Source organism: Pleurodeles waltl, chromosome 10 (genome assembly GCF_031143425.1).
Source record: "Pleurodeles waltl isolate 20211129_DDA chromosome 10, aPleWal1.hap1.20221129, whole genome shotgun sequence".
Classification (NCBI taxonomy): Eukaryota; Metazoa; Chordata; class Amphibia; order Caudata; family Salamandridae; genus Pleurodeles; species Pleurodeles waltl.
The window spans coordinates 13,206,220-13,229,537 of NC_090449.1; the positions used below are offsets into that span (position 1 = coordinate 13,206,220).

At 39.2% G+C, this 23,318-nt stretch overlaps 1 protein-coding gene across 13 annotated transcripts in view; it reads left to right on the forward strand.

Annotated features, from left to right (window-relative positions):
• ATP2B3 (ATPase plasma membrane Ca2+ transporting 3) overlaps positions 1–23,318 on the forward strand; it is a 536,302-nt gene that overhangs the window by 507,196 nt on the left and 5,788 nt on the right. For 6 of the 13 annotated variants that reach the window (XM_069209397.1, XM_069209399.1, XM_069209393.1 and 3 more), the window contains 3 exons: positions 1,903–2,010; positions 7,322–7,504; positions 11,945–12,101. In XM_069209397.1, coding sequence (XP_069065498.1) covers positions 1,903–2,010; positions 7,322–7,504; positions 11,945–12,101 — 448 coding nt within the window. Of the gene's footprint in view, positions 1–1,902; positions 2,011–7,321; positions 7,505–11,944; positions 12,179–23,318 lie in introns of those variants that run through there. The other 7 variants (XM_069209391.1, XM_069209390.1, XM_069209389.1 and 4 more) reach the window with 2 other exon arrangements.

Below are 23,318 nucleotides of genomic sequence, written 5' to 3' on the forward strand. Positions count from 1 at the left end.
TGTAGCAGAAGGACAGGCTATTGGTAAATAGGCTCCAAATCAAACGTACCCTTGTGCAGAAGATATAGGGGAGATGGTTAAAATGTTTATGATGAGTTTGTAATTCATATGTATTAAGTACCATTTAGGGGTAGCGTTTAAGACATTTCCTCATCTAATGGTGTTAGAGGTAGAGCTTTTGGTCAGTCCAGAAAGCCATGTCTTGTGTGGTTTTATCTGTGATGCCGAGGGTGACGTTTCTTGATGGACATAAACTAACCTTAACTTTTACTAGAAAACAACATACTCAGTATGAAAGCTATGGAAGCCTACACCTAGTATGACATGGAGACTGTACAGATGTGATTGAGTGACAATTGTTGCTTAAGGTTGTGCTTAGTTTGGGTTAGGAGTCTTTGAATCCCTGCAGGCTGTCCTTGAAGGCAATCAATGCAGAGCGCAGTGTGTGTATGCCACCTACACATACGGTAATGGTAGAGGATGGCATGAAGGGATGAATGTTCACAAACAGTGCCCTCAATGAACTGTGTGTGAAGTAGGCATCATTAGCGCCATAAAACCCTTCCATGAAATCATGAATGTCAACAACCTTGTCTCTGATGTCATTTAAGATATCATGTAACTGATGATGTGTTTTGAGATGACGTTACTGACATCTCAAATTACATCATCAGTTACATCACTGTAGCGCGCAGCACATCTATAAGGCATGTGTTATGGATTATGGAATGAACAATAACTGGCTTATTTCCGTAAATTTTAGGTTGTGTTTTTTAATAATTATTAAATGTAATTTTTTTCAAGGATTTTCTACACACACTATAATGTCATATAAACAAGCACAATTAACTAACCCCCTTTTTTATTTTTTTACAGATTTTTTTTGTTTACGTACCACACCCATCTCATGGTTTTATATTCCAAAATTGCAACCTTTTGTGGCATTATTGGAATATTTGTGTGTTGAGGGTGTGGGCCATGGAGTGTGGCCTGTGGCCACTTCTTGAACTCAACCACCCATTCTACACATTAAGTTTGTCCAAGGGCAGCAGGGGTTGGCCACAGGACCTGTAGGCGTACGTCACAGGTTGCTGCAGGCATAAGTTTGATTTGTGTTTGAAAGCATCTTTCTGGATTGGCTTTGAAGAGTCCAGTGATTATCCTTTGAGGGCTGGAGAAATGGAACTAACATGGCAAAAGGATGATGGGTGCTGCATAGAATTTCTAACGATAAGCAGGCAGTTATTCTTTCTGCTTCAGTGATGATATTAGGCTCAAAATGTTAAAAAATTGTCCAAAGGACTGCTCTGGACTGGAGTCTATTAAATCCTATTTATTTTACTAATCTGTGAATACTGCAGGATTTGGCAAACACCTGCATTTCATTATAAGTGTGCCTTTTATACTTGTGTCAATAAATACCACTTCATAGCAGGTCAGTAAGTACAATCTGGTGCAGAATTGATCCCTGAAGACACTGCATGTTACTTTCCCTCTTGGTATTTTGTAATTTATGCAATAACAGTATTTTGCAATCTAATGTACTACACAGTATATAATTTTCTTTTTGCTGCACAAATTCCCTGAGGTACTACCACCAGTATGGGCAAGAACCTGGGTGTTAATCCAATTAAGGCAGAATCCATGATTTCAAATCGGGCACAAATAACTTTTGGCCACGATTTGAAACTTATAGAGCACTTCAAAAGGAGGCTGTAAGAACTCATAAAAAAATGCAGAAAATACCAACGTTTGTAGATTTTTCATTGTACATGGCATATTCTTTGTCAAGCCTCATCCAAGAGCTGGACATTTCTTCACCTGCTTCTTAAGGATTTTTAATAGATACCATTTGGTCTTGGGGTGCTTTTCAGCTGAACCCTACTTTTTCCTTTCTTGCAGATTGTGATCGTACAGTTTGGGGGGAAGCCCTTCAGCTGCGCGCCTCTGAATGCAGAGCAGTGGCTCTGGTGCCTGTTTGTAGGAGTGGGGGAGCTTGTCTGGGGGCAGGTGAGCATTTCACTTTTCTAACGTTATTCTGCTTCTCATCTGTACTTGCTAGGGCCCAAATTATGATTGTGGCAACGAGTGGGGCTTTTCACTGTGTGTTCTCCAGCGAAGGAGGTAGCGTGTCTCAAATAGAAGCAGTAGTCTCATTTTTTAAGTACTGGCACTAGAGTAATACTGAAACATTTTGAAATAACCAATATAAAGATTATCAAAAAAAGAATACATTTATCAGACCATATCTTAAAATGTAACTGCAGAGACACAGAATCAGAGGAGCAGGCCTTAGAAGTCAAGGCTTTGCCTAAACAAAGGATTCTAAACAGCCCATTCTCTGATGGACACAGGCCTGCTTAACTGGTAATTTGTTATGTATTTTTGTGGTTTGTCCATGAAACGTTTAGGTTTGATGTCCTTTTGTTCTTTTATGGGCCTTTTCACAAAGGTAAATATAGACATCTATATCCACTCATGTTTATATTTACTGCGACACCCGGGTGGAACGCTACCCTTTTTTGCTATGTTGCCATTTCAGAGAGTCTATTTACACCTAGGTGGAACCTCCTACCACAGATTTACAATGTTAAAGTTACTGCGAGTATCTTTGCACACATAGGTGGAGATCACTGCCACATGGCGGGCGTTCCCTGCAGGAAAGGTTAGGGAAGATTACTAAAATGTGTTATCCTTTACAAAATATTAAAATGCCTTTATTGTAAAATTTAAATACAAATTAACTTTAAATGTCTATTTTTTACCTAGAGCTAATTGAATGAAATGTTGCAGCACATCAACTAATCAAATTAAATGTTTATTAAAGAACAAACTTAAAAACATTAACTTAATTTATAAATGTTCATTTTGAATCACTAATTTACAACAAAATGCTACCATAGTTACAACTTTTAAAATATATTTGTTATAAAATTGTAATATAATAAATTATATATTAAAATTGTAGAGAGATAATGTCAAAATAATTTGATTTATTTAACATTAGCTTCTATGGGATGCTATTTTGCCACCACTATTTTCTATGCAAATTTGTAAGTGTGTTTTGGTACCAGTAATGGGCGACATGTGGTGTTTGACAAAAATAAATTACAAATGTAGGCACTGGAAGGCAATTATTTTTTATCTGTGCAGGATTCTGCTTGTCACCCAATTCACAAAGTACCAAGACACACTCAAGGGAAAAGCACAACTTTTATGGGTACTCTTTCGTATGCCTGTGAGCCCTAACCCTATACTTGCTGATGGGGTGGCAGTCTGCAAATACTGCATTATTAGACATGTACCTTTAAACACTTGTTCCAGACCTGATCACAATGTGCTTTTTGTACCACCATTTGCCTTTGGCCAGCTTCACAGCATGATGGGACAAGGTAGTCATTCCTGTAATTACGCAAACTGGTTTGTGCGCTGTGACTCAAGAACAAGCAGCAATATTTAACTTTATCTGCCTTGTTCTGGTGATAATCTTTCTGTTATCTTTGTATGTCACTGTACAAGTTCTAATTCCAAAAGACATTTCCTAGGACTTTGACTTGCCCAAAGTTATCCCAGGTACATATTTGTGGTGAATTACCAGTAGCACAGAATGGAATGCATGCTCAGTCCACTGGCACTCCACTGGCTGTAGCACGTTAATGATTCTGTTGAACCACTCCTCCAATCTGTTAGCCTGTGGGTGGTATAACACTGTTCAATACACAGTTACTTGAAAAACTCAAACAGAGCTTTTAGTGTGAAAAGAACACCCCTTAAATATCTCTAAAAAGGAAACCGCTCTATGATGTACACTTTCTGGAAAAACCCAGTCACCTCACCTGTGGTATATTGTTCTGTAAATCAATATTATATCTGTTTTGATGTGTAGTCTGTAAGCACAATCATAAATCTTTGATGTTTAACTTAAAATGTTCTGAAAATCAATTGCTGAAATTTGAAAATGGCTTTGACCATTTTAATAGTGTATGCCTATCTGCAGCATTTTAATGGATGCAATCCCTTACAAGTAATGCCGTATTGCTACCGATGTTATTAAAGCACTCCCAAATCTTGCTTCTCATACACAAGTGGCCTCTGTGGCCAAATTTAACATGTTACAAACTGCTATTAAGGATGGGTCTTGTAATTAGAAATCTCCTACTGTCAAGAACATTCTTCATCTAAGCTTCAAATCCTCACTCACTTACTACTTCTTTGGTGCCCTGTTAACCACAAACCTATAGCTTTGCTTAATAAAATATCATTATGCTTCGTCCTTGTTCAGATCTTGGAAAATCGCCCACACTGCCCCCCCAAAAAAGCTATTGCTTAGATTTCCTCCCATCGACTGCCACCATAGGACCCCCAGATGCAACCCTTATTGAATCATATGAAAGCTCATTCTACACCAGTAACCTCAGTAGCAGACAAAAATTAGCAATTCAATACAAGTACTATCAAACAGGGACTCAATGTCTGTCTTACACACTCTGAAACTCTGTTTGGAATTCAAGATTTCTAAGTCCTGTGCATTGTGCACAAGATCCCAGGATCTGTGCATAAGCTGGCTCCTGCATTGACAGATCAGATAATCTTCAGATAGAACTTTGCTTCTAGGTGCTGACAACACTACAGATCAGCACATGAACATGCCAAATGTGAAACTCACCCCATATCTTGTAACTGTGCAGACTACTCTTACCCATGGCTAATTGTCAATTTTCTCTTTTAAATTACCTTGTCACCTTTGTCTTCAAATCACTATCTAACTTGTACACATCATACTTCTCTCTCTGAAATGACTGGAGCATCATCTTCATCCTCTACTGCCCCGAATATGCATATCCTTCTTCCTGTCCCATACAGCATCAAGGTGGATCATTACAGCCCCTACTCCCATCACATGCAATTGCCTCCCCTGCATTAGGTTTTTGTGTTTTTATATGTAACTGTAGCAACGTGCTCTGAAGTGGTTTAAGGCAACTTGTTTGAGTCAAAATACAACTAAAATAAAATGATATTTTAACAGATTATGCACAGACTTTATCTGTGGAGAATTAGTTGCACTTGGTTAGAACTGAAAGAACTAAGAAGGGGAAAATCCCTTCAATGTTTTAGTGTCTCTAATGACATACCATGAACTTGCTACATAGCTTTGGTTTTCAGCACAATAAAATTTGAAGACTGTGGTGTAGCATATATAAACGTGTTCTGAGAAGACATTGAAGCAAACTGAAAGTATACTTTGCGTGAAACTCTAATAACTTCAAAGTAAGTTTCTAAGCTAATCCAAACTGAACCACTGCCATCTAACGATTATGTGCTGAAGAACTCAACTGGTTCAACATTTAACAAAATGACCAATACAAATCACGGTTTTGTTTTAAAACCACAAAAATGGTGTGCAGCAAGCAACCATTACACACACAGAAATACATTTTTAGTGCAGTCTTTATTTTGATTTCTGAATTCTTCAGAAAGTGTTTTTGCCTACAAGTTATGAAAGAGTGAAGCTTCAGGAAAATGCCAGATTGCAAACATCCACACAGCGGGGTCCATGTGCAGATGCAGGCTATTCATTAACCCAACCTGGTTACTATTTTCTTCACCAGCTGCATCAAATCCTCCAAGGCTGCTTCACTGCTGGCTTAAGTTGTGTCTCCACAACCATGCCAGGCTCCCACAGCAAAAGATGGACAATACATTACTACTTAACTAGCCTTACTAAAGTCTTGCTAACCCTGAGTTGTGCATGAAACCGAATGCACAACAGCACCTTTTTTCCAGTGTCACTCATTTGGGCAATTGAGCACAAATTCCTTTTATGGTCTAGCTTGACAGCACAGCTGTTGCCAGACAATTGTGTGAGCACCAGTTAGAGGTGTTTTGGCTCCACCCACATTTTGGGAGCCAGGAGTACATGTTTTGATTGGGAAGAAGTTGTGTACTTCCACAAAGGAAGTGCTTGCCCTCACACAACTGTGATCATTTTGTTTAGTTATCCAGCTGGCTGAGCTTGAACTTTCAGAGGTACACAGGTGACATTGTAATTCTGTAAACTATCTAACTGTAAACTATGTAACTACATCATTTATGGTGTCTGTCTTTCTCTGGCAAAAGCATGTATGGGAGGAGGGCAGTCATTGTCTACATGTGTATTTTTAGGTCTGGTTTGACAGTGCAACTGTGACCTGGCCTTTTAAGCAAAACCAGAATTATTATTCTACAGTTCTTTGGTTCCACACAAATACACGTTATTTATTTGTAATGCTTCACAATACCATTAAACATTAATTTCAAGCCAGACATATGGGCATTACCAATGCTTCTTTTGTTCTGCCGCCCACACTGGGCCCAGTGGCATATAGTGAGGGAAAATCAGCATGAGTGCTAGAGCTCGTTTACAGCCTGTACTCTGCCTGGGCAGATGCCAGAGCTGGTGCCCATAAGGGGTACATTCAAACCACACAGTAGACCGGGGATTGGTCGCTACTTTCCAGGACACTTGGCCGGTGGACTCTTGAAGCCACCTTCCTCTGAAAGAACTACAGGGGGTGCTGCACCAAACCACATTTGTCCCGGCACATAAATGACAGCGTTTGGAAACCAAAGAGCGATATTCTAAGGCAGAAAGAAGGCAAATTACATTTTCACTGATATCAAATAGAGTGAGCGAGTAACTTAAGGGGCAAATTATAACTAGAGATGACCGCATGCCATTTGTGTGGCTAAAATAAAAGGTCACTTCTCCAAAGGGGAAAGAAGTGTCTTTTTCTGCAAAGTGTTTTATGTGAATTTAATTGGAAAATTGGAATTGGGATAGAGGGTGGTCAAATGAATTATTTATTAAACATTTTCTTGGGGAGAATCCCTCAAGCACCTCCTGCACTCCACGTACTCTAGAGCAAGATGAGGCTGCTCCCTGCACCTGGTTACCGACAGAGGGAGCTGGTGTCAAAAAGATTTCCATTGCTTGTTTCAGCTCCCAGACCACCCTGGATGTTGGCAACCTCTCAATCCATCTCTGCCCAATAGTACCTCAAATGAACAGGTCCTTCTGCAGTCCTGTGGTGGTAAAGGAGGGTGAAACGCCTTACGTGGCATAGTGGCTCTGCAGTTCAGTGGAGGTAAATGAGGGTGAAATGCCTTATGTGGCATAGTGATGCTGCAGTCCAGTGGTGGTAAAGGAGGGCAAAATGCCTTACATGGCATAGTGGCACCCACATTTGTTTTCTGCTTGTTAGGAACTGAGTGACAAGACATGTTTTGCACCCTCATTGTGTTTCTCTTTCCGTTTGCCTTTCTCTTAATTTCATCTGAACAGTTGATTGCCACGATCCCTACCAGCCACCTAAAGTGTTTGAAAGAGGCTGGCCACGGTCCTGGAAAGGACGAGATGACCGATGAGGAGATGGCTGAGGATGAAGAAGAGATTGACCATGCTGAGCGAGAGCTTCGACGTGGTCAGATCCTCTGGTTCCGTGGGCTCAACCGGATCCAGACACAGGTATGGAGCTTTGGCTGATCCAACAACCAAACCTAAAACATTTTTGTACTCCACTCCAAGGGTGGCGTATGTCCCTTTGTGTAAGGGTATCTAGTTTTTAACTCTCTAAATATGCTAAAAGACTCCACATCTTGACAGTGGCTCCAGAATGCTGCCAGTATAAATCTGAATGATCTGAAATAATTTGCTGCCTTAAATAACTTTTTTTTTCTCCTAGATCAAGCTGTAGGACCAGGAAAGTTGGGGACTAACATATGTATCCCATTCTTTCCTGATTCACGCATCCATTATCTTCATGAAACAAGATGCAAGTTCTAGATTTCTTTTAGTGCTCAACGTTATTTAGCTTTACTGACAAGGGAGATAAAATCATTTGAACAACACAAGAAGAATGAATGCTCAATTGTGGTTTGGATGTTTGTTGTACGTTTGTTCTCTGTTTATGATTCACAGGAAAAACATCTTATTCTGCAACTTCTTGTGAAGGGTTTTTTCACATGACTGATAGCATGGTTGCACCACCTGAAATCTAACAGCCACTTTAATATATTTTTCCTCTCCGTCTTTCTTAAACTCCCCCATACATTCAAAAGGGCCACTGGATAAAGGAAATATAAAGTTCCCTGCCCCAAGACTGAATATCCAATAAACTATTACAGACTGTCCTTTGCTTGACTGGGTTCAGATTCCAGATTGTTCCAGTGTTTGATGACTAGTTGGGTGGTGGATTCCAGAAAGTTCTTCTGTTTGATGCCATCTTGTTTGGTTTCCAGAAAGTTCCTTTCTTTAATAATGTTGGACTGGATTTGTGATTTCAGAATATTTTTGTTGGGTGATGTTTGATTGTGATCTGAGATCTACTGTATCATTCTATAAAAGATGTGTGCAGGGGCTGTCCTACAAAAAAGAAATACTGTTTTTCTATACCTAATCATGCATGTCCAATAATCATGCTTCTCTGGTCCATGTTTGGTTGTTTTTCTGGTTACTGAATGTGCCTTTGCTTCATGATGTTGTATTTGGAGAATGTCTCTTGGTTTGATGTCTGATTGAGTTTTATAGTCCCTTAGTTTGTTGGTACCTGGACTGGTTTTCAATTGTTCAGTGCCCCTTTATTTGTTGATTTTAGGCTATGAACTCCAGAATGTTCCATTGCTTGCTTTTTTATTTTTTCGTTAATTTTGAAGGCATAGGTGCCTCTTTTCTTCAATATCTAATGGTGTTTGGATGATGGAATGCGCCTTTGTTTGGTGATGCCTTTTGTTTTTGATTCATACTTGTCCCTTACTCTGATGATGAATGGGTGGTTTTAAGGTTAAAAAATGAGCCTTTGATATGATGGTTGCTTTTGGCATTGTAGAGTTTCTGTAAATTGATGATTGTTTGGTACAGCATTCAATTTGGAATGTTCCTTTGTTGCATGAAATCTGGTTGGGTTGTTATGGTAGACCTGTTGTGACAGCATGCATCCACTGTTGTGTTATTTTACAGTTTTTTGGGGTGCACTGCACCTCATTCAAATGCCACCCTTAGTCAGGAAGCTCACCGTAAAGGCAATACATTTAGGTTTTGCTCACTTCAAGATGCAACCAGGCGGCTGTTCCACAACTCAGTCCCCAATTTCTTTCATGGAACAGGTAACAGTCTGAACTTTCTACAACCCACTGCAAAACAGCGAGAGCATATCCTGGATGCCAATACAAGATGACACTTACAGGGCTCAGATCAGCATAGATATTACTTCAGTATCAAGCAACAAGACATAGTAGAATATTATGCCATTCACAGGTGATAGTTGCAAGTTTGCATCGCCACCATCATCTTCCAGGCAAGTTACATCCAAAATGCTGGTTGTATTGATGACAGTGACTGGACTCATATGTCTTAGGAGATAGACACTCACTGGCACGAGTGCCAGGTTTAAGTTGAGCTATCCTTGACTCATCCAGGCCTGGACCTCAATTAGGCAGACTGTCATGATGGATTCCAACCTTTCCTCCACTTGCTCCATCAGCAGAGTTTCATCAGTGTACATCTAGAAATCCACCTTCTGCAATAAACTGTCCTGGGGTTACACCTAGATGTTAATTAGTACTGGGGAGATTTCTGACTCCATTGGACTTAAATAGCAACCACGTACCACAGCCTGGATCACCTATTACCTCCTAGTCAGTAAGGACTGCATCCATTTCTTCACGTGTACCTTGATGTGGAGAACCTTCCTTTGTCAGCTGAGCCTGTGGAAAGGAATGTTCAACCGTAAGAAAGGCAGCTGACAAGGTCAATAAAATAAGGAGGTCACTTACTTATCGTTCCGTTCCCACAGTAGCTGATGTTTAACATCGGAAACAGCAGACTCAACATCAAGCTCTGACTGAAATCTAGAGTGATAAGATTCCACTTTAATATGATGGTGCTGGGTACCTAAAATCCATGGATGCAAAGCGCTGAACCAAGTAAGAGCGGCCAACTCAGATGTTCTACACACAGGTAAGACACCATCTATTCCAGCCAAGATATATCACCATCTCACAGTCATCATTAATATCAACTTCACTGTAATCAATAATGCCCATACAGCTGTGGTCAGTAACAATCTCTACACTTCACAGTCATCGACAAGGACCTCCTTGTAGTGGGCAATAACGACCTTTTCACAGTGTGCCATTATAAACCCATTCACAGTGAGCAATAATGACTGTGTCCATCATACCTTCCGTGACATTGAGCAACAACAACCTTCTTGCTATCAGTAAAAATAACCACTACACTGTGACTAAAAGTGAACAGTGAGACATAATGGTCGCTGTCACATGGAGATTCTTCAATGACAAAGGAACGAAGCAAATAACCTATTGCAGCAACGCGGACAACGGTAATGGTGATTTTTCAAGTTCACTTTGTTTATTAACAGCATGTAGGCTATGCCTTTGGCAGGCAATGTGGCACAAGCTGGAACAGCAAAATTAATTGGTAATCCTTAACAGAATTTCTTGTAGTTACTGTGGCAATCACTGTAAATCTTAGTAGCCCGCTAGAAGTAGCAGTTATCAGTGCAAATGCTCCATACATTCCTTTTTTTTTTTACGTATGCATGGGTCCATGGTATCAGTCTTTCAGTCTCTTATATTGACAATTGTGTACTTCTTGTTCTTTCATCTTTTTATTTCATTGTCTTCCCTAATGTCAATCTGAAATGGTATGTGGTAAACATAAGGACTGTGTAGGCGTCTCAGAAGAAGTTTTTGACTGGTCTGTTTTGTGTCTGTAATTGGAATCCCTCATACCTTCAACTGGTTGGCACCCAACAAAGCTCCATTTGTTTCAAGAATCCAGTCTGTGCTACCTTTGTTTTTCTTACATTTATTAATCTGTGCCAAACCACCTTCTTAAGCTGCAGACCACAGGGTTTAGCTAAGACTTGGGTGTCCTATGATCCTAAAATGCCTAACTTTGTTCATGCTGAGCATGTCGATTTACTCATGAAGGTTCAACTGCTGACACCTAACACTCGGCTTAAAAAGCTGAAAACTATGCTTAACCCTAACACACCTGTCTGCGCAAAGCCTGTGACAGAAGAGCACTCTACAACACAATTCTTACTTAAGAAACCTAACTAAAACTGTCAGTTCACACCTAGACATGCCCCTAAATTGTTTCAGTTATGGAGGCAGTATGGAGAGTTGATGCATCTGTGCTAATTCTCAAATATCTAATTCAGCCTGGTAAGTGGCTGTACATTGGAACTGCTGTAGACCCCTCTTCAAGCCCCACAGAAGATGTCTCCCGACTAATATAAAATGTTTAAAGTACCACAAAGAGTAGACCCTGGCCTGTTTTATAATTGGAGGCACTGTGGAGATTCCATTAATCTACACAAAAGCTTGATGAACGTATTTTTCCTGAGGTGTTTGCACCTGGAAACAGAATCTCACCTTGAGTCTATATTCATTTCTTTTGGCTTGTCCTGTGAGGTTGTGTCTAATCCTGAGGGCCTTTATACTGTCAAAAACAGGTGTGCTTAGAAACTGTGGCAAAGCCTGTGTATAAATGTCACACCAACCATATGACTCACCACCACACTCACCGGTGAGTAAATGTTTTAAGCAATTTCTAACAAACCATTTCTTGCAGTTTACAAAGTAGAAGTAAGGAGCGAAGAGGAGTTCTGCGTGGATTGAGCATTGTGGAATTCGAGACCGGTGAAATGTGCCAGGAGGCTCTTTAGCTGTCAAAAAGAAATATTACAGGTCACTAACTGGGACGGACTGTATGCTCTAGACTGCTACTGACAGAGTGTCTGACATGCACAATCACTCCAGAAAGAGACACTCACCAATGTTTTACATTTCAGCAAACCCAACTTTTCCCTCAATTATTGCCCCTCTTCTCCTTAACACCCCCCTCCAAAAAACACTTATCTCGTTTTCTCTCCCACAGATGGAGGTAGTGAGTACCTTTAAGAGAAGCGGCTCATTTCAGGGGGCCATGCGTCGACGTTCCTCAGTCCTCAGCCAACTCCATGATGCACCCAATATTTGCACTCCCACTCACGTAATGCTCTCCGCCACCGCCAATGCCACCAGCGCTGCTGGGAGTGAGTGTCATTTATCCGTACTGCTCGTCACCATCTTTAAAGAAAAAAAACTTTCTTTTTTCCAGTCTTGACTTCTTGACACACCTGTGGTGTTTTATTTAGTTATCATTTATTTCATCTACCTTCAGTTTGTTTTTTTGTTTAGTTTGGTCTGGTTGGCTCTGAGCCACAGTGGTGTATACTGTTCCCAAGCCTCTTGAGCTTCTCTGTCTGTGGTCTTGCCTGTGGGTGTTGTGCTTGTATTGGTTCCCAGTAGCTCCTATTTGAAGGGCCAGCCTGCCTTGTATTTAAAATGTGCATTTTCCCTCTTTGGTTTGTATTTTCTTACCTGTTGTATTTTGATAATGTAGTTTACTGTTTGGTTTTCAGCATCTGGAAGGTACGGTATAGTTTTGTTTTTCATACAGAAGTACTGTCTGTTACTTGGAGACATGCATGGACAAAGGGCTAGGCTTCTCTCCCTGGAGTTATAGGGTGAGTATAGAGTGAGGTCACAGGTCTGGTGTAACACTCTGAAAGCTAGGCCTTAATATGATGTCACACATAGTTTGACACCAGGTTCTCCAGTGGTGTAATATTGGCACATTATTTTCCTGTTGTAATGTCACAGTCTGAGATTAGATCCATGGACTGATATCACTGTCAGCACTTTTCAAGGCCAGTGCTCCTAGGCACTGGTAACTATTATAGAAGTGGACTTTAATCCCTCAAACTCACCCCATGAAGTTAGCCCTGTTTCCATGTAATTCCACAGAATGTTTTAATATTAAAAACAGGTCAGGCTATGCCTAATAGAAAGCACAAAATCTTTGAAAGTGTACATTATACACAAGAGTGGCAGGGCAAGTCCTTTATTTGTTTTGCTATTGTGAAACTGGAGGAGTGTTTTCTGTGCAGCAATCACCACAAATGGTCTCTGCATTGCTTCAACAACTTCACACTGCTGGGTGGGACATGTTCCAAGAGGGGATGTAAAGTCTGGGCTGGATCTGTCTGAAAGTGATATTATCATGCCGGAACCTCTCAGCCACAGAAGGTCATACGTAGGTTACATTTCCACCTTTGAGAAAAGTCATATATTTTGAGTATCATTAGCAAGCTTTAATGCTATGTAAAAAAAAAAAAATTGAGCTCCATGCTGGTTCACCCTGACAATTTTCACTGTAGTGACAAAAGTGTGTGAGAACATGATCCACACTCTTACTAAAATGAGATAAATGACTCCTGGGGTCTGGAGAAAGCCTGGAGTATTATAGTGGATTTCATTTATTGTTAAACTCAACTTAGTTTTTAGAGTACAAATTACTACTAACTCAAATTACTATTTATCCCCATTAGATAGTACTTTTGTAATTACAAAAATTACCTGTTCTGCTGCTCAGGGAGACTGCCTATTCTTTGGGTGAAGTGGCTGAGATGCCTCGAACACAGTCTTGATATACAGGAAAGAGTCAACTGCAATATAGTATTAGCAAGGGGTTAGTAACACATACAGGAAAGATTAAACTGCATTAGAGTATTATGAAGGGGTTAGTAACACATACAGGAAAGATTAAACTGCATTAGAGTATTATGAAGGGGTTAGTAACGCATATGGCAGAGAAAGTAGATGGAAGTTGCTTAAGATAAGCAGCCAATGAAGAAATGAAAAGTTGTTTTGACCCACAGAAAGACATAGGTGCAATTAAAGGCTTTGTTTCATGTTCTGAGACCAATGAATTATGGTTGAGTTGCACTGATCTTTCCTCATATTTCAGTTTTTTAGAGTTAGAGCATAAGAATATTTACACTTTATTCATTTATTAGGAGTTAACATGAAGGTTGAATTGATTTGACATATTTGGCTATTAAGATGTTGATTGTGTGCCTGGATTATCTCATCTGTTCCAAACCACAGGAGCTACTATTTCCAATCTCTCCCCTTAGACCTATGTTTTGATGATGAGTGAAGTAGCCTCTGTTCTTTAGGTAGCGCGCATGATTTATAAAATAGCTGAGCATGCCGTGAAGAAGCAGCTGAGCCCTCTCTGATCTGAGCTACTCTCTGCCTTGCTGTGGTTATCACCCTAGTCCCACTTCGCTCCTCTCCTCCTACATTTTAACCAAAAGCCACATTTTTTGCAAAAGAAGGTAAAATGTACTGTCTAACGCAACATGCTGATACACAGAGTGCCTGGAAGAGAACACCTTACTGTAAAATACATTTCCTGTGTGTCTCATTAACAGTCATGATGTATGATGTGACCTGTTTTGAACTGCTCTGCAGAGTTTATGGGAAACTCTGGTGTACAGCAAATTCTTGTAATTATTTCTGATGATCTCTCAGCCCAGTTACTGCAATGTGTACAGTAAATCAATGAAACCAAGAGCCAGCGCGTGAACCTTCGAGTATGGCCATACTGTCTTGCTGAACTGCAAATGCTGCTTTTCTTTTTTCTTGCTTTTGTATTCCCCTTTCTCCTTTTCTTCTTCTTCTTTCAGCAATATTGCAATCTTTTTTATACTTGCAGTGGACGGCACTGAAAAATTGACTCCATTTTGAAACTCATTAACAACATTTTTGTTTCTTTTCTCATCACAGAAATTTCACTTTCCTTTCAGGAGCTTGTTTCAGACTACGAGCGGGCCTGCCATTCCTTGTAGTCAAACCCTCCTTTCAGGCTGGCTTACAAATTATTGCAAAATAATACCATTTTGACTGGTTATTTCCCACGTTTGACTTTATATATTAAACAGAAACCAAACAAACCTGTAGCAGTGTTCTCATAGGTTTGGGCTTATGAATTTCAGATGTCTTATTTGAGCCATCAAAAACCACACCTTCACAATATTATATTACCAAATTATTGACCATATTTTAATAAATGCCTCTTGAAACAACTTTAATTACCAAATACATTAGGACTGTCTACTTAGCTTTGTTGTGTAGTGTTCAATTTATCACACAATCTCTAGTCATGAAGAATTCAGCTCCGTAGCATATTGATAACTGGTTTCAAACCTCTGATTTTCTAATACACCAAAATGCCTGAATGAATAGAAAGTTCAGTGAATAAATAGTAGAAGACTAACCCAAAATAATCTAACATTGGATCACACTCCATGTTTCAATATCTAATGTAATTTTACAAATAAATGATGGTTTACAATACCTATTTCCCAATACAATTAATTTGGTAGCAGCTACATAAGTTTGGATATCGACAGTCTAGTCTTGTTAAATTAGTGACTTATATTTACAGGCCATTCATCTTCTAACACAATAAAATGTACAGTTTTAAAAACAGATGACCATTTTGACAGCATTGTTCAGTGCGGGATTCCGGTGGTAGATTATTGTAACTACAGCATTTCATGATTTACCACATACATTTTTATTTACAGGTCAATGTTCCTTTGCCTGTAGTTAAGTCTCCTTTTCTGCGTCACATACCTGTGATCACTCTTGTACCAAAGTACTATGTTTACATGTTTGTTATATACTTCCTTCCATGTAGAGAAACATCTATGGTAATATACATTTGATCTAATTTGTTTAGTGATGGGGAATAAAAAATCATTCCTTTCCTAATACAGGAACATGCACAACTGAGTACAAACTTTACACAATAAATGAGTCATGTGTTTTCAGAAATAAACTAATATTGGATCCAACTGCATGTCACATGATGTGTACACTCTAATAAGTAGCATTTGGAATAAATAAAAGTAGTAAGCATGTATCCATGTTTCATGTATTTTTCAGTACATTAATTACCTATCGGAATATATGCTTTACTTCATTAAATTAATGGTTAGTGTTTATTTACAAACAATTTATTTATAGAATGAACTGAATAAAGAATATCTTGATAACTAAAAAGGAAGAAAATTAACAAGAACTAATTATTTGCAAATGCCTTTGTATGTCATGATTTAATACACTCTAATAGTAGCCAAACTAGCATACTTTATCTCTATGACACAAAATGTGCTAGGATTAAGTGTTTAGTCTACCAAGTCCCTTAAATGATTTATTTGATGATCAAAGTTTGAACATAGATACGTTGGCTGTCTAACTACAGGATCCATTCTATTTGTAGGGTGTGAATTATTTTCCAAAAAAAGTCTAATCTTGCACTGCAACTTTTTATTTGCTTTTATTAAATCTGATCAATTTAGATGGATACAGCATTACTCCCATTTAGCAATGGCCACATTTCCAAAACCTCTACTTTGGAATGCATTTTAAAACCCAAATAAAGAAACAATCAACAAAAAAACACAGTACCAAGGAACAAGGTGCGTTTCTATGACAGGACCAAAGCATTTCAACAAAATAATACCCTAGCAGAATACAACTTCTTTAAGAAAACAATGTCCTAGTTTGTAAAAGTTCTGGTCACTGTGACTTTACAACATATAAATAGCATCCATATTAACCAGTCCTCAGGTATATGCTGTTGAACAAGTATCAGACTTAAAAATTAAGAAAAGTAACACATATCTCTCATGAAAATCAGCAAACAAAAAAGTGCTCCGTGAATACAACCAATTTGAGCACTAAATGAATAATCTTGTATTAGAGTGAACCAAATATAAGATGTAAATTAATAATCTAAATAGATGATCTAACCTTTATTAATTGAAGGACAGCAAATCAAACATTGTCACACACTTTATTGTTGGTTCCCTAAGCGACTGATCACCTTCAGTTAATAAAATATATAACTATGAATACAATAAACAACCTGAAAGAAAATAATGGTTTAATCTCTCAGGATAGTATCCGTTTTTGTAAAACAACATAACTTTTATATACTGTCTGTAATCTTAAATGAAGTACCTTTTCACTCTATCACTCTGTTAGTCAGGTCAACTGAAGTAATGATTAATCTCCAAGTTTTGTTTAATTAATTTCTAACAACCTATGGTGTATTGCATTTTCTATAAGTACAATGATGTGTTGCTTTATATATACACATAGAAATTAATTTAACAAAAGAATCTTAAAAGTTTAAAGATTAATATTTCAACAGATACATTCATGAAAATGATAACAACCTGACTGCATTTCAGGGAGTAAAATGTTCCTACAATATAAATGTGAAAGACTGAGAGGAAAGTATGAACCTTTCAACTATGCAAAGAATATACTGCCTCGTCAATAACCGTAAAAAAGGCAAAGTGCTAGTTTCAGAATGTGGACAACTTGTCCACCAGAGGCTGTTCAATGTTCCTCATGGTGGAGGGCGGAGCCTGAAATTGGGTCTTTGATCACAGGGGTCTAGGTCACTAAGTCTTCTCTATTACAACTTTCTTGCACCAAAACCTCTTTCCACTCCACTCCTATTTACAGCTTTCAAGAGGAGACAATGGAGCAACTCAGCTTTCCTCCCTCCAAATACTAATCTTCATGAAATTCGTCCTCCACTGTTTTCTTACTTTATGTCTCTCATCCTTATAATTTTTGCACTTTTCTCATTCTGTCTAAGAGTCCTTTCTACTCGCTAATTCTGTTACCCTTCCTGCCTGCCTGTGTGACTGCACACCTGCGGATAAGAGTGAGGGGTCACGGACAGACGTGGATCATTAGTTAAGTCAAAACACAGTTGAAATACAAGCACAGCACCTTACATTCACTGAGGCACCCTGCTGCTTTGCACACTGTGAACAGCTCCTCAGATGTTGTACACATCTTCATGGCAATTAGAGGGATGGCTAAGAAATGTGAAAACGTAAAACACCAATTGATTACGCCTACCAGCAACTTAGAAAATGTATTCTTTAAATATTTCCTTTTTACTCTCTTCTGGAAACTGAAGTGTCATTTATAGGGAAAAAAGCAATTGATTTACAGCCGAACCCCAAAATTAAAAGAATAACATTCTTTAAAATGGGCAGCATGAAAAAAGTAGCGGAGAGCGTTTGTGCATTGCTTCCAAGTCTTCAGATAATGATAGGAAAGGTTTATTGAGTGTATATCTACAGTTATTAATCCAAGGCCTCGCCATCATGGCTGGAGAGATGCCCTTTTGTCAAGTCTTCACCTTTTGCTATTGTTTATTCAGTGCATTTTATTCTGCGCAGTTAAATTTGTGGCATTTTGAAGGACGCCTGTTGCCTGTGAGTTAGAGAGAAAAAAACACCTCACAAAATCTTACTTGTGGTCACTTTTCTATATTTAGCAAAATTTAAAAAAACAACTGGGGTGTCCCTGGGTTAGTATTTTGTACCAATGTACATTCTTGGCTGGTTATAAGAATGTGCTGTTGGTTTATGAAGGCAACCATGAGCTTTCATCCTGGAAGACTACCCCCCGAATATACTGGAGAGCTCTGCACTATGTTTTTGGACGTCAGCGGTGCAGCATTCCGTAGGGCGTCACTTCAGGGAGCCTCTTGTACTTAAGACCAATTTAGCCATGACTTTCCCAAATATTGAGTGGAAATGAAGTCTCTGAAAGAGCAGCTCACTTCTTTCCTAATAATAGCTCAGTAAATCAGTTCAGCTTTTAATGAAATGACACATGACAATAACTATGCGACCTACCAGTCCATGGTTTATTTCCTGCAAGCTTAGTTCACCCATAATAATTATTTCTTAGGTAAAGTGAGCACCACCGCGTTGAGTTGAAGAAAGGCTGTTAATGCAAATCACATCATTGTTATTACTATAATTCATCCTTTCCCTGAAACAAGTGAAAAGTAGCCTGGGAAGGTCAAGGGAATCTCTGGACATCACTTTTGACATGCAACGTTAAGCTATTTTCTAAAGGTGTCCTTGATTGGACTAGAATCTTCTGCGACTTCACGACAGAATGCTGCTATGAAGTTAGCATTTTTTACATTCACCATTACAGGTACCCGTCTGGAACATCATAAAAAACGAGCCTAGTCACCACATTGAAATATTTTACTATGACATAACAAAGATACCTGGTCTCTCAAAACACAAACAATTCTCATTCTATAAAATTGTAAACGATTCCCTACTTGTGACAGCACAAAAAAGGTCCAGTTATTGACATGACAAGAAGTGTATTATAAAACAATCCCTCGTTAATGATAGGAAACTCCCATGCCTGTCACATCAGAAAGGATTCTTAGCTTATATATCCTGAAATTCCCAGACCATGAATTACAAATACTTGACATCACAAGCACTTCAGTGTGTATAACATGACACACTTCTTTCTCTTCATGACATCACAAAAGTATTCTCTCCGTGTTAAGGTAAATAATTTCCAATCTGTGAAATTAACTGCAATCCTTTGTGTGTGTTATCTCAAAAGATTATCTTGAACCTCACTAAAACATCACAATCTGCCCTCATATCACAAACCAGACCCTGTCTTTGACACTACACACAATTTTATTTTTTTCCATTTTGGTTTTGTGGTTTCTGTGTAGTGTGTGCCTGGCGCAAGAGCACTTACAATCACGATGCCAAGTTACAGTATGAGGCAGTAGGACACTGGACCACATGCACACCAAAAATGTACAGAGGAACACAAAATATATAGTGCTAGTAAAACGGCATTCCAGACCGGCGAGAGCACAAGAGGGTCGAGGTAGCCTAAAAAGGTAATCAGGATATCCTAGGTTGCCTTTTGTCCCTCACTGATGAAGGCATACCCAAGCATGTAAAGGAGAGGAGACACTGTAGACACAATCTTCAAAGGAGAGGGCAGATTAATCAAGAACGAATAGGATGTGGTGCTCAGAAGAAAAGTGAAAACAAATTAAGAGGCGAGGAAGAAGGGCAAAAGCGGGGGAAACTAGTAAGATGCCATGTGGGCCAAAGGTATTGGTTAGAAAACTGGGAGAAGTTAAAGTGGAAGTGGGGACACAAACGAGAGCAGGACATCTGGATGCCACCATGTCAGAGTAGTTTGAAGAGCCAGATGGTGGCTCGGGAACCAAATACTGGTGGACCAAAGTCGAAGTATCTTTTGAAAAAGAGTTTCATATCCTTTTTAAATGTCGGAAGGGAAGAAATGTGAGTGAGTTCCAAACTATGCTTACAAGACGATGTACAATTCCTGTTCGTGCCGTCACAATTAGCTATGTCTTCAAAAACAATCCTGTCTACAACATCATAAATGACAATGCAAACAATTCTCCATCTTTGACTTCACTCAAGATTCCCTGACTTTGATGCCACACACGATTCTGTGTTTATGACGTCACAAACAATTGTCTGCCTAGCACATGCCAACTCATCTCCCGTCTTTGGCATTACAAACAACTCCAAGTCTATGCCATCACAAAAAATTAAACTTTTTTGACAACACAAACCACATCTATTCTGTAGAATCATAAACAATAATTGCTCTATGACAGGACAAATATTTCCCGGCTTCAAGAAATTGGATTACTTAGACTCGGTGACTAGCCACCCCAGGAAATAATCACAATTCACAACCCTTGTCCAGGTCAACCGTCAAAGTAATTAAGTCATTCACCTGGTAGCTATGGCACAGAGCAGACAGGCGGAACTTAGGGCATGTGTACATATTTACTCAGTTCCAAAACCATAATAAAGTCACAATACCAACAAAAAAAATCTGCAAATCAATTTAAAAAAAATAAACGAGTATATGTAATTAACAAAATGACAAAAATCCAATAAGAGAAACAAGAGATATGAATTTTCGAGTTTTAAATAGAAATAGCGCCGAAAAGCACAAAATTCCAACAAAAATCAATGGTCACTGTAGACCGGCACCTAGGCGCAATTCGAGCCTGACCGCAGTAGAGCTGGGTACTTACAGGAAAAGGCTTCTTGGAGTTTATCTCCTTGCAGCCTGCACAGGAGGTCAGTCATATAAGCCTTGGAGTCCACTTCTTTGTCCTGGGCACTAGAGAGAGAAGGTCCAGTTCTCCTGGGCTCCTCTCAGGTCACAGACAGCAAGTGCAGTCCTCTTTTGATCTTCCACAGGGCCAGGAAGTGTTCTGAAGTGGGAGCCTGGAGGGGCCTCATTTATGCCTGGCACTAGCTAATGGGAGGGAATGACTCCTGGGTATACCCTAACCAGTGGGGTAAACGTTTCCGGTGCCAATCCTAACCCACTTCGGGCATTTGCAATGTGGGGAAAGTCTTCAGCCACACTAAACTTGGACTCTGAGGCTAGGGTTGTGTTTGGGGAAGGTACTATGGTAATCCTACTGTCTTCCCACATCCAACCCTAAAATGCAGTTTGAGGGAGCCACTGTACCCACAATAAAGCCAGAAACAGGGGTCTAGCAGAACAGCAGGAGATTCCTTCAGCACCTAGACAGTGGATGCATAAGAACTGTCTTGGTATCCTTTCTCTTCCCTCTGAAGTGTGCCCCAAAGGTTATATCTGATCCCAGTACACCTCTCAAGCAAGATTTGACTTTGAGGCAAGATTTGACAATGGAGTGGCAAAAAGGATGCCCACAGCCCCCACCCTGCATTTTGTTTGGAGTTACGAGTAGCCATCTCAGCCCCTTCACGTCAGCCTACGTTCACACCTGGGAGGTATTCCACATCCGTTGTCGCTATTAAAGATAAATACTGGCTGAGAAAAGCTAGAGCGACAATGCAGTTAGCCCCCAGAACTTCAGGCAAGGAAAAGGTAACTTTTTCTTTATTATCTATTAAACTCTGACTTTATCATTGATTTGGAATTCTTATAACTATTAAAATAGTTGTTTAAGTATGTTTTTCTCTGGCCCCATTCCCTAAATACATGAATTAGTATTTTAAGCTGATTTTCTACATAGGACAGCTAGTCCTTGAAAAGTGAACATTGTTTGTGGGTGCAAATCACTGTAGGAACAAGCTAGCATGAGATTTCTACATGTCCTTCTTTTAAATGCCATGCACCGTGCCTTGTGGACCACAAGGCCTACATAGTGGTGCCATTATTATTTAAAAGGAAGGATTTGACCTGTCAAAAGGGCTATTTTGACAGGTTAAGTTGTAATTGTTTTCACACTGCTACAATCAGGCTACAATGACAGGCCTGAAGCCACGTTTGCACTGTGGGTGTAGTGGATGCCATAAGAGCTGCTGCAGCCCACTAGTCGTATTTAACGTCCAGGTCCTGGGTACATCCTGTACCACATACTAGGGAATCATCAGTAAGTTGAATATTCCAATTAAAAATATGCACAGTTCTAAAGCCAGCAAATATATAGGAGTCAGCAAAAGGCAGAAAATCTGGGGTAACTACGTAGTAAATCAGACTTTCTTCACCTGCCTAAAACATGAAATACTTTTGCTGATTGCAATCGATTCCTGCTTTGACAGTACACACAGTTAACAGTTTATGTCATCACAAATCATTAATAGCCTATGACATAAGCAATTTACTGTCTTTGAGACTGGAAAGAGTTCCCGAACTACAACATCACACACAAGTCACTGTTTTCAACACCACCAATCATGTGCCATGTATGGCAAATAATCCCTTCCCTGTGTCAAAGCAAACATCTTCCTTGTTATGACATTCTCTTCAATCTATGACTTCATAAACATTTCCTGACATATGCCATAACAAGCACTTCATTATCTACAGCACACAATCCCCTTGCATGACATCATAAACAATTCTGTCAATGTAATGATACAAACAGTTCTCAGTAAGTGACATCATGTAGTTGTGTGTCACAATATTGACAGCAAAACTATCATGGGACTAGATAATTGTGCTAAAAATACTGAGGGCAAAAATGTCAAGAAGGTAAGTGCATAGAGGTGAGAATAGATTTAGTATTCTTAACTCCACATCTACGTACCTTGAAGATCTATATCCCTCGCCAAGGTACATATATGTAGAGCTAGGTAAAGTAAATCCATACTTACTTATATAAACTCACGGTCTTGATGTGTGTCCTCAATATTTTTAACACAATATTTTGGTACCACAATAATTGAAAGTCGATATTAGGGAATACCGTACAATTCTTTCTCTGTGTTGTCACAAACAACTCTCTATAACTTCAGACAAATCAACATATGATATCCCCTAAAATTGGTTGTGAGATTGCAAATAATGTTTTATATACATCAGAAATGGCACCCTACTATGAAATCGCACACAACCTCCTGTCTATGATATTACTAACAATCGTCTGTCTGGTACATGACAGATTATTCCCAGTCTGATCTAACACACTTTTCTGTTTATGAGGTCACAACTCGGTCTGTGACATCACAAACAAGTTGACATCACAACCAATATCCTACCTCCTATATTATGAACGA